The sequence below is a fragment of the Nylanderia fulva genome, unplaced genomic scaffold (assembly GCF_048542155.1).
Source record: "Nylanderia fulva isolate GAGA-0341 unplaced genomic scaffold, ASM4854215v1 Scaffold2, whole genome shotgun sequence".
Taxonomy (NCBI): Eukaryota; Metazoa; Arthropoda; class Insecta; order Hymenoptera; family Formicidae; genus Nylanderia; species Nylanderia fulva.
This window is the reverse complement of record NW_028190263.1, coordinates 6,813,502-6,825,861: the sequence shown is the minus strand read 5'-3', so window position 1 is coordinate 6,825,861 and position 12,360 is coordinate 6,813,502. Positions and strand designations below refer to the sequence as shown.

The window sequence follows — 12,360 nt, the reverse complement described above, 5'->3', positions numbered from 1 at the left end:
AAGAGCTAACAATAAACGCATTATTTTTTAAGGAATTTGAAAATGCATAATTGGCAATTTTATAAATTTATATCATAAATATAAAAATTACATATATAACATTTTTATTCTGATGTAAATTTTCATTTTTTTGATTTGAAGTTATTAAAAGTGTAAAAAAATCTGTCGTGAGATCTCTGAGTTATCTTCTCGAATATGTAATATAAATATAAAAAAAAACTCGGTACTTTAATTAAAGCGGAGCAAACGAATTTTTTTTAAGCGAGCGAGAAGTCAGATTAATAACGGAGGAATTAAGATTCGCACATTATTTCTCTTCTCTCGAAAAGTAAGATATTACAGCTATTAATCCTCGCGAATTTCGGTCACGCGAATTGCATTAGAAGCTCTTGTTTTCCGACTGTTCTTCTTAAGAAAAGTTTTCTGGAGAAAATTTTACGAAATTGTAAATTACAAAGTAAAGTTTCACTCGTCGGCAATCTCTGCGCTTTCTTAAGATTTTTAAAAATTTGTCCTTTCTTAAATTACCTCTTGGAATCTCACTACCAACACGAAAAAAAATTATTTTATTAATACTTAAATATATCCAAATAAAGAAATGACTAATTGTAAGCATCTAAAAAGATCAAACAATAAGAAATTTTTATTTTCATTGGAAATCTCTCATATGTCAATTATATTTTATACTACTGGAACAACACAAGCTTTTTTAGAAAGGGATTAAATAAAAGATTGTACTTAAAAATGTTAAATGTTACATGCTAAAATATTCTAATAAAATATCATTATCTCTTATATCAAATACTATTATATTATTTTATTAAATTATTACCTTGCCTTTATTTTCCTAAAATAGAATAATATTATTTGAATAAAGAGCTATGGATTTTAATGAATTTAAAATCCTGTATTTTGTTGAAATCAGATTTTCAAGCGCGACTGACGATAGTAAACATTGAAATAATTAACAATCAAGACTTACTTAGTAAGTAGCTCTCAAATAAAATTGAAATAATTATACACAATTCGAATTATAAACAAATTTAATTGTGCCGTACAATGCGAATAAAAAGTCGTCCTTAAATTAAAAAGAAAATAAGTAAACGATCTATATACTGCAGAAGTGCAAAACAAGTAAAAATAAATAAAAAATGATCTAACGTCAACTTGAATTTATTTACTCGAGGAAATTTGAAGAAATGATAATAAAATATTGACAACAAGTCGATGTGCGGTGGCTTCTCACAATTTATTAGAGAAGTCGGAAAGTTTCCTATTTTCCACTAGTAGAAACACGGTGGAGGAAGCAGACGGAGCGCCATCCCCGTCTATTGATCCGGCTCCGTTCAACATGGCACCGGGGGTGGCGTTCGTGCTCAGCTTGATCCTCGTCGTCGGCCACCTCCAGGAAGGATCCCTCGCCAAGACCTTCGCATTTCCCGAGTACCCGTACAAGGAGACCACCAAGAATGTAAGTCGGACATACAATTCGTCGGATTTATCCTTGACAAGTGATACGTGCTCGAACCTTGATACCAGGTTATGGTAGGCAACCCTCATTCAAAGGGGTGGCGCTTTTACAACATCCGCGAGAACGGCAGCATTCACGCTAATCCGGCTCTGACTTTTAAACAGCGAACATACGTATATCAAATTTTAAAGTCCTTTTTTTTACATGTTAATTATTAATGCCAGTTAATTATTTATTATAGCCAGATATGGTTGATGAAATTATTACCATTTTTAATTATCAACTGGTGACTTCTTAGTTTTATATATATATATATATTTTTTTTTTTTAATTATTAATGCTCGCGTAAACATTTTGATAAAAAAAAAAAAATGAAATTGATAAGAAAATAAAAAATTGGATATTATAAAAAATATTGTTTAGAAAGAAATACAAATGGTGAAATATAAATTTGGAATCATTGAGAAATGTATCAGGAGTGATTGTCAATGCTTGTGATCAAGAAAATAAAATCGAATTGAGATAAAACAGTTTAATGAATAAATCGCGATCGATCTGGTATCGACTCAAGAATATTCGGCTAAAGATCAAAGTGCATTAAGTAGTTCAAAAGTAACGTGCGAATATTTGCATTCGGAAGTTCTGACTCAAATTCATATCATTTCACTGTAGCGATGAGAAAGAATTTTCTTTTGTCAAACTTGTTTAACGAAAAGTAGATTACGAAAATTAAATTTAGGTCGTAACAAGACGCGATAGTGAGTTTCTTTGCGATCAGAAAAGTACGAAAGAGGATGTATAACGCGATTACGCGCCGTAGAAAGATACGGCGAAGATGTTACATTTAAAAGTTAAAAATAATCCGTGACATCCGCTTCCGGTAAAAATAAAAACGACGAAAAGTCGTATCGAGGCAAGGATTTTACGGACGATCTTCCATCAACATTTCAGATCCAAAGTCATCATTATCGAAAAAACATATTTTTGCAACATGTATGAATCTTTCCGATATTAGAAGATGAAATAAGAGGAAGTTATACGTACACAACTGAAGTGATTCTCGGTAAATATTCTCCGTTAAAAATCTATCGCTCCAATGCTTTTATTTACGCGGTGAAAGGCAAACTGTAGAGTTATTCGCGAAGAAAATTAAAGCCGTATATATATCGTGCTGGAAGTCACATTGACTTTAATTGAGGTTAATCTTTCAACATGCGCGAATCAATTGTTGCATTCCGTTTTATCCCGCCACAACACGGTAAATATATACAACCGTCGTTTTATTAATACCACGCACAAACTGTAACGGAATAATTTTCTCCAGATTAATATTATAATAAATATTCATATTTCGGAACACAAATGTAACCGCGATACCTATTTGATATACTTTGCGACAGAATAATTAATAATTTATTTGCAGCAAAAATAAAACGGAATATTTGCTGTCATGAAAAAAATATTTGTTGTATACTTATAAAATTAATATTTAAGAAAGGTAGTACCAAATCGATGTGTTGTAATTATATAATGATGATTTATGGATATAATGTGTTGTCATAGGAGCTTCTCTTTAGACAATTCGAGCAGGCTTGCGAGGAAAGCGGAGCCTGTAAAATGCAATCGGAGCATAGAAGCGGTGACGTTGCGAAAACACGTTGCATCCGGGAATGCGTGTCGCCGTCCTGTTACAAGGAGATTTATTTATTCGATCAAGTACGTATATACGCGAAATACCAATTCCCTTAATTGCGTTTGGTTGCTGTATATGTCGCTATGCGCCGTACATATATATATATATATATATATATATATATATATATATATAGTATCCAATATACTATTTCTCGTTTACGCAGACGATATGGTAACACGAACGATAAACACATTTCAGTTGGAGGAGGGTGAGATTGACGTGAGATTAAATTCCTTTAAAGGTTGCTTCATGCAGCGAAACGGTCGACCGCGAAAGTAAGAAGAAGAAATACGCGAAAACAGACGCAAGTAGAGAAAAAAAAATCTTTTAATCTCAAAATGAACGATTAAAAGACCGGAGGGCTGTCGGTATATCCGTTTAACCCCTTCGGAGTAATTATAGTCGCGCAACAAAGAACGCGTCTTCTACGCGGTGATTATACAATATTATAGTTATAAAAGTAACGCTTCTCTCTTGTTTAGAACTTGCTACCACGAAAGGATTAAACCGACGATGTAATGTGACTGCTGCATGATGTGCATACTCGGATGTCTAGGAAAGTACAAAAAAAATGGAAATGGAATTTAAATGCATATCATGCACAGAAATGGCAAAAAATGCATAACATGCAGTTTTGCACCAGAACGAGGGGAGTGCATCGAGGGATTAAATTCTTAGTCAAATAAAATCTTTTTCTACTTTTTGTACGCACATATATTACTTAGGATATTGTCGTTAAATTGATAATAATACTGCACAATAAACTGTTACTTGCACTAACATGTATATAACGATATATTCCAGTTTTATCGTGTTTATATATATATATATATATATATATATCACTTCTGTTGAAATAATATATATTTTTCAATCTCTGCGTGATGTTATAAAATTAAATAATGTCATCTCGTACATCACGAAAAAGTAAAGAAGAGCGTAACATATATTTTATCTTTTACATCAACATATAATTATAAATCTTATATATTCTACATGTAATGTTATTTTCTCTTAAACTACAGAACTTTAAATTCTTAATTCGAAAAATATAGAACTGAATTTTATTCTATGTTTGGTATTGTTATTTTCTCAATATACAGGATTTAATTATTGAATTTTAAAAAACAAATTGTATCGATTTTTAATAAGAGAATAAAAATCTGTTATAAAAATGAAAAATTTATATTCTCTTTTAAAATATGTGGAAACTCTTTACTCTTTCTCGATACGAACTGTGGTTATACTGTGATACAACGCGATATAATCCATTGGTATTATTTATTGGAACTGTGACAACTAAAATATAAAAATATAAAAAATTAAGAGAAGAAATATATAACAAAGTTACCGGATATTGATAACTCTTATAAAACTGTTATTAAAAAAATGTATAGTTTAGTTTTAGGATTTTTTAAATATCTCTTACCGCATATTGAAGATTCTGATGAGCTTTCAATTCTGTCTCATTTAACATTACTGAATATTCTTTAAGGTAATTCAAAGCTATATCAAATAATGATAAACATATCGATCGAGGATTCCACAATACATCATGGCAAGTTGTTTTTCGATAGTAAAGCCACGTAATGGCGAACTCGACAAAATGATGCGATATATATCGTGTTTTCACGACATTAGTAATTAGACTATAAGTACTCAAATGTGTACAAAGATAAGGTAACAACGATGCATTAGTTACTTTAATATTACAGAAATGTAATAAAGTCATTAAGCTTTGATATACCATATCCCAGAACAACACAGGTTTCTATAAAAAGAAAATATATAATTAATTATGAGATCAACTCTTGTCATTGTTTCCTATCTAACTATTTTAATAATCCTTAACCCATTTTATATTGTAGACAAATTGTGTTATACAGTGAAAGATATTCTAATACATCTTTTTGTAATAATAAAATTTAAATATACTGACCAGTGCATGAATTCTATGGAAAACTTCGTAGAGATAAATAACCATATTTATATCATTACTATTAGAAATTTTTTGCAAAACGACAGCCGATTCCTTATAACTTTGTTTTAAAAGATCACATATAAATTGCATTTCACTTATGCAATTTGAGTTTTCTACATTTACCAAGAGATCGATTAAACTTTTTATGTGAATCTTGATTGGCACTTTGCACTGAAAAACAAATATATATTTTAAAATATTTAAAAAATTTATTTAAATTTACATATTCAGATAATCATTATGCATACCTTTATCGATGATTGTTCTTGATAATGAATAATGAACGTAAGCAGTTTTATGCTGATCGCGGATAATTCTGATCTTTCACTTGAAAATCCATAAGCGAGCAATTCTTTTAGTAATTCAGGTGTTTGTACGTATAGTTGAAGCACTGCGATAGAAATTTTATATGAATTATTATTTTAAAATACATTTTATAGCAAAAATATATGTTTACATATTTTTACTGAAATAATTATTTATATACTACAAATATTTGTTTTTTTTTTACCTTTAAATGACATATTTGAAATAGCGGAAACCAACAAAATATGTGCTTGCGTTATAACTAATGTCATAAATTTTGAATCTGTGTTCTTTTTTAATATAATATTGACGATATTATGAGCGCTGCGTATTATAACTTCAATCGGCATTATATGTGGTTTAGTAATATTGGCTAATTCCAAAACTGCCTTTATATGTGCAACTGCAATTGCAAATTGTTAAAATATTCTAATCTCATCAGAAATAATCGTAATGTTAATTCTCCTCAAATAACAAAAAATATATTATTAAGTTCATTAGCTTATGGACTACGTTGTTCATAAAATTTTATATTTATATTAAGAAAGAAGTTCATAAAATTGTTTTGACAAACCAGTCTGATCTGAACAATACGATGAAAGTATATTGGGCAGCATATGCCACACAATTTCCGCGATTTGTTCTATAATAGGATCATTTTTATTCATTTGAATTAGATGATAGATTCCTTTTACAGCTGCATTGACAACATGTGCAGGATAACCATTTTGTATCACAATCTGTTTGCAAATAGATAAATATTAAACATTAAAGATTGAGTATCTTATATAAAAAAAAAGTTTTTCTAACAAAGTTATTAATAAATATACGATTTATCTAAAATATAATATAATACTTCAAATTCTTCTATACTAAAATATACTCAAAAGAAAAAATTCAATGCATAGATATATAATCAATATTAATTTCTTAATCTCTGTTATTGTAGAAAATAAATATTGCGCTCACCAATAAATGACGAATCACTTTGTCACAATTGATTGATAATAACGGCTCGATATCACCATCGGATTCTATCAACCATAAATTTAAAATTTTACTCAATAAATTTTGCGGAAGGTCTGAACATTTAAGACAATAACGTAAAAGATCGATGTGATGAATATAAAATTTGCTGATCTCAAACTCTTGCAAGATATTCGTCAATTCGGTAACTGCAGTTTTATAATTTCGTATTAAATTAGGACACTGGTGAGACACAGATGTGACCTACGAAAACGAGCACAATTAATGTTTAATGAACAAATACGAGGAAATAAATGTACTTACAGCGAATAGGAACCATAAAGGTTTAAAAATCAGAACTGAGTTCGGCTTAGATATTGAAAATAGCAAGATTCTAGAGATTAACGATTCCAAAGATATTATATCATTTCTGAAAGCAATATAGATTGTACAATGTTCGTGAGTCACAAATGTAAATAATATATTGTGTAAAAAAATTAAATCTCGTACTCTCCAGTGCCTTGAAAATGATAATATAGCAAAATCAGCAAGGCCGTTCCAGCATTTCCGGAATACGATGCCACAACATTGTTCCAATGCTCTTTCGTTGAATTTTTCAATATTAAATCTATAAAATCTTTACGCAAATTATATGCAAACTGGTGATTATCTCTGATTGAAAATGTCCTTGTACTAAGAACGCTCAGAATCTGTGATAGTAATGTGCAAATATTTCTTCGTAAGTTGTTCCTATAATACATATTTCTATATATTATTGTGCAATAATTTATATATATATATATATATTTCTTAAATTAAATATATTTACAACTATTAATTTATGCTCATGTTATAATGCTTCAAAAATGTTTGCGTTTTCCGGTAAATTTTTAATGTAAAATAGTATATAATATTTATGTTATTTTGCATTCGATGATTGCAATCGTAATACAAACCGCGCATACGTATAATAACGTAATCCTATATCCATTCAACATTAAAAACCGATGCAACTTACGGAAGCTCTGGAGTCAAAAGTAAGAAGTATTTCAGATAACCATTAGCAACCAAGTGGTTTGACAAGTTTTCATGAGAACAGTTTTCTAATTGATACATATTGTTCAGACAGAAGATGAAATTTTCATGAATCTCGTTCGAATCTACGCGGGACAAGTTTGCGTCCTGCCGAAAAAATGTTCATTATATAACGATATACTCTCATGATTTATTGTTAATATTAAAAGTGTCACTTTTAATGTATATTTTATATTATCATACGTACTTTGACATATGGTATAATCATATTCTGTATCATATCGTAAATGTAAATTAATAGATTATTTTTCTTTGGACAAATTTCAGGCGCCTCCGTTTGACTATTTTGCTCAAAACAGAACCTGCCAAACAAATTGATGTTTGTAATATAAAGTGGATTAAATGTTAAGAAAAATACAATATAATTTTATCGGTGTCTTTTCTTCACACCTAGAACTGCCGGCGCAAGTACCGCATAATATGATAGTAGCTTGTGAAATTATGTTATCGTCGTTATCATATTTGATAATTTCTCTCAATAATTTTAGTGCATCGCAAGAGACGTCAATAATTATATCCACATCAAGGCATTCATTGATAGTTACTTGTCGCAGAACGACATTTAATATCGTGATGGTTGCAAATTTTATTTTATGATATCGCAAATCTAGGATATTAAGATCCTTTATGAAAACTATAACCTGCTGCGGAATGCAGACATTGTCGAAATCTATAGCTAATTTCATTGATCTGAAAAAGTTAAATATGATTAATGCTTCATTAAATACGATGTACGAATTACGCGTTATGTTGTCAATGCTTCGGCAAAGCAGATTATGCGTAATAAATAATTGAAAATCTCATTGATGTTTTAATATTTGTACATATATATAATATATAGAGATATAATTATAAGCAATATGAATAAATAATATAAATCATGAATAAATATAAATAATAAATAATTATAAATCCACAGATTTATATAATAATAATTTATATATAATAAATTACATATGTTTGTTTTTTTAAATAGAAAAATATAAAGAAATATACCTCACAAGTATATTGCAGACACATTGTATAATCTTTTTAAACATTGCTGTGTTTTTAAGTGAAATGTGCATAAAATGACTAATGTTTAACATTAATTTTATAACACTCATGGCCGTGTGATTTTCATAGAACTCTTTATAGATGCTTACAATATCGAGAAACTCGAGAATGACACTGCATACATGAAAATAGAATAATCATAAACATTTTTCAAACTTGATTTACATGATGAAGAAATTGAATGTAACAAATAATAAATATTGAAATTATTATAACATAAAAAAATTGCATACTTTACAAAATTTTCGTCTGAAGTCGCTTGCATTGCATCGCATATGCTACAGATTATGTCACATTTAACGAGTTTTTCCACAAAATAATGTCTCATCTTTGATTCTTCTTTTTTCAAACTCTTTAATATTTGCTCTGCGACCCACATCTATTTTCAGGAAACAAAGATAATAAAATTATAATTGCAAAACTACGAATCTAGATATAGATTTTCTTATATTTTGCGTACAAATCTGACTCGTTTCATTACTTTTTTACTTATTTTTAAGTAATTGTCTTCAATTCGTACTTTTTCAAACTTATATACGCAATTTAATTGATATAAAAATAATGTTCGACATAAATGTAAAACGCGAGGCTCAAACGTGAATTTGCAATATGGATGCGAATATCGTGTAATACCTGTGAATCTGTTGTCCCCGACATTAACTTCAACTTGAACTGCGGTAGCAGGGCGTTTAATTCGAAGCATGATTCCATGGTGTTTAATTATTTGTTACAGGGACGACGTCAATAATTATGAGCGACGAAGCCGATAATTCCAAATGAGACACGACCAGGCGCTAGAATGCTTTAATACTATGAAGTTGCATCAATGCCTCCAATAAAAGCAGTTAAGGTAACATACACAATAGTTAATTTTCCTATAGAAAATAACTTGTATATACGTACGTGGAATATATAAATATATTGAATTTTTTATACACGCATTTTATATAAATATAAATTAATAGAAGAATTAATAGAAGAAATATAAATTAATTATTTATTAATGATCAATGTATTAAGCGGAACTTATCTTTATTTTAATTACTCATCGAGCCTGCGAATCGATTGTTTCATTTTGCGTTCTTAATTTGAGAGAATTGTATATTTAGATCGTCGAAAAGTCTAATAATAAAGATTCAAACGAAATATATATAGCTTTACGTATTATCGAAATATCTTACTTCCGCTCTTCATTTGCATTTACTCATTTATCAATCTAATTCGTTAACTTATCATCTTATTTTAATGTTTTATTTTTCTCAAAAAAACTTATAAGTAATATATAAAAAAATCTGAACAATTTTAATAGTTTTTCTTTACCAAATTGTTTTTTAAATAAATATTTTATAAGATTTAAATATATTTCATAAAAATTGTAAAAATAATAATTATGAGTTTATTTTTTTTTTAATTTTAAAAACTTGTATTAATTTTTTTAAGTACTATTATACAAATTATCAGATAGAAGAAAATTCAATACAATGACATAAACTTTAAAAAAAAAAGCAAGATATTAAGTTAATTAAATATAGAATATACAAAGAGATTAGAAATCAGCATACGTTGTCTAAGTAAATGTGTTCATGGTTATTGTGTTTTATTTCAAACGTGTTATAAATTATCATACAAATACAATAGCATAATCGTAATATATTATAAATGTTAAACAATCCTGAGTAATTATTCTACATAAGAGAAAATCGAAGTTTTTAATATCCTTTATCATCTTAATATCAAGCGAATCACTGGAACGAATCGCAATAATATATAATATAGAATACAATAGTAATATATATATATATATATGTATATATAAACAATTCACATATATAATATAAGGAAGAGGAGGGAAGGAAGGAATTAATTTCTATTTATACTTTCTTAATCCTCAATAAAACGTCATAAACTATACAGTATTAACATCAAATGATCGCAATCTGAAAACATTTACATAATGAGAAAATGCGATAATACACAGTGCAATGTCATAACGCCATATTATGTGCAAAATCTATACATAACAAGAGCAAGAAACAAGAAACGATCTCGTCGTTCTCGAGAATAACAAACGAAAAAAAATCTCTCCCTCTTCTTTTATATCGTCTCAATTGAGACGTCTCAGAAATATCTTCTCTCTAATAATCAGAATCGAATATAACTCATATAAAGTATTTATATCTCAAAAGATAACAAATTCAACGGGACAAATTCAACATTCCCTTCTGGAAATAGACGTGCATAAAGATAGAATTAATTTTAATCAGCATAAAATCGAATTTCTAATTTCATAAGCGTGCTTGACAAATAAATTATCTTCGGAATTACGAGAATATCCATATTTAAGCATTCGTATCTAAATATATTTAGCACGCTTAACATAATCTCCTTTAATAATAAGTGCAAAATAGAATTAACTTGACGTTATTGAATGCGCCGCTCAAACAATCTTGCGAATTTTACGAAAGTTGGATGAAATTTGATAAATTTATCCTTGATCCTACAGTTTTACATCATGATACGTCTACGCTACATTATGATAGGTTTTTACGATGATTGTATACATCATTCGTAATACACATTTCTTTCTCGTAATTCACATTTATTTTTAGCACCAAAGAGTATATGTGTGAAAAGTTTCACGCGTACAGCGCTTTGCGATCAATAATGCTCCAAAATATGCATTTCAAAATCGATATTCGCGAAAAGTCAATGGTAGCAAAAGGACTATACTCGCAATCTACGGTAAAAAAAACCCTTTATCAAAGTCTAAATGCATATCAAAGAACGGCCGCTCGCAAAACAGCGCGGCGTGAGTAAACACGTTTAGCAAAAATTTTTTTTTCTCGGGAAAACCTGTCAAAAACGACCTATCGTGATCGATAGGCCCGTGATGAACTCTCGATGTTACGCCTTTTCATATTCGTGAAAGGGAAAGATGGGGAAAAATACGTAATTTACCCTCTTCTAATCAATCGGGACTCGTTTCGGTTATTGAATCATGTTTACCTGATAAACATGCTCAATATTCACAATATTCACGACGAGCACGATCGGCATTTCGACTTTGGTCCATCAAAAATCTTTCGAGCCTCACATGATTCTCGCATGGCAGTGATGGAATTACGATTCGCACGTTTCGCGAATCGTATATACGGTATTGTCCGAATTATCTATCGCATGGAACGATTTCATTTATTGGTCCATGAGTCGAGCGATATCGAAATAGTTTCACTCTTTGCAATTTCGAAAAAACGCGAAATTTTCTTCCTTTTTAGTATTATAAATAGTATACAATAAGACTTATTGTTCGGATTGCTTAAACTTGCTTTTCTTTAGATATATAAAATGTAATCATTTCAACCGTTTGTGTACGTACTATCTAATTTCGTGACATTTCGATCAAAGTACACAAAAAATCAAGAAACTAGAATTTAAAGTTCGAAACGCTTCTTCCTCTCGGCGACCATGCCTACGGCGGGTAGAGGAGGGTGAAGTGGATGATGGTAATTCGACGTGGGTGTCGGAGGTAGGCTGCGACAACTTCTGCTGGACCACCTCACTGTTGGAGACCTCATCAGCTCTGTAACAAATACATATATGATGATGTGGTATTAAATATTATTAGTGATTATAAAGATCTATCAAGCACATAAACTGTACGTAAACACAGAACTTAATAAGTGTCGCACACGAGAACAACAAGACAGACAAGATGCTACTCGTACAAAACATAAAGATGCGATAAACGTAAAAGCAACTAAGATGAACGAAACGATACTGCGTTGAGGG

At 29.6% G+C, this 12,360-nt stretch overlaps 3 protein-coding genes across 9 annotated transcripts in view; 1 reads left to right on the top strand and 2 right to left on the bottom strand.

Moving 5' to 3' along the window:
* The first annotated feature begins 1,319 nt into the window (after positions 1 to 1,319).
* On the top strand, positions 1,320 to 4,969 carry LOC114942978 (uncharacterized). Of its 7 annotated transcripts, none has more exons than XR_014924576.1 (4): positions 1,320 to 1,471; positions 3,035 to 3,187; positions 3,409 to 3,559; positions 3,650 to 4,969. XR_014924576.1 is itself a non-coding variant. In XM_085482095.1 (4 exons), exons 1-4 carry the CDS (start codon positions 1,352 to 1,354, stop codon positions 3,700 to 3,702), a joined length of 360 nt encoding a protein of 119 aa, XP_085338221.1. In that variant the 5' UTR covers positions 1,320 to 1,351; the 3' UTR covers positions 3,703 to 4,969. The 7 variants fall into 7 exon arrangements, 6 of the variants coding, with proteins under 6 accessions (XP_085338221.1, XP_029174334.1, XP_085338222.1 ...); XM_085482095.1 differs by having other exon boundaries at positions 3,409 to 3,442; XM_029318501.2 differs by having other exon boundaries at positions 3,366 to 3,442.
* Positions 4,324 to 9,393, bottom strand: LOC114942977 (uncharacterized). The gene is made up of 15 exons (XM_029318500.2): positions 9,205 to 9,393; positions 8,805 to 8,950; positions 8,512 to 8,685; positions 7,906 to 8,205; positions 7,703 to 7,817; positions 7,439 to 7,602; positions 6,931 to 7,170; positions 6,745 to 6,850; positions 6,424 to 6,684; positions 6,029 to 6,194; positions 5,660 to 5,857; positions 5,397 to 5,539; positions 5,107 to 5,319; positions 4,597 to 4,938; positions 4,324 to 4,466 (listed from the first exon to the last, which is right to left on the bottom strand). The coding sequence occupies exons 1-15, from the start codon at positions 9,280 to 9,282 to the stop codon at positions 4,449 to 4,451; spliced, it is 2,664 nt and encodes an 887-aa protein (XP_029174333.2). The 5' UTR covers positions 9,283 to 9,393; the 3' UTR covers positions 4,324 to 4,448.
* Positions 9,394 to 10,156: 763 nt separating this feature from the next.
* Positions 10,157 to 12,360, bottom strand: part of osp (myosin phosphatase Rho interacting protein outspread) — a 177,195-nt gene continuing 174,991 nt past the window's right edge. Inside the window, 1 exon segment of the mRNA XM_029318271.2 lies at positions 10,157 to 12,151. Coding sequence (XP_029174104.2) covers positions 12,003 to 12,151 — 149 coding nt within the window. The 3' untranslated portion in view covers positions 10,157 to 12,002.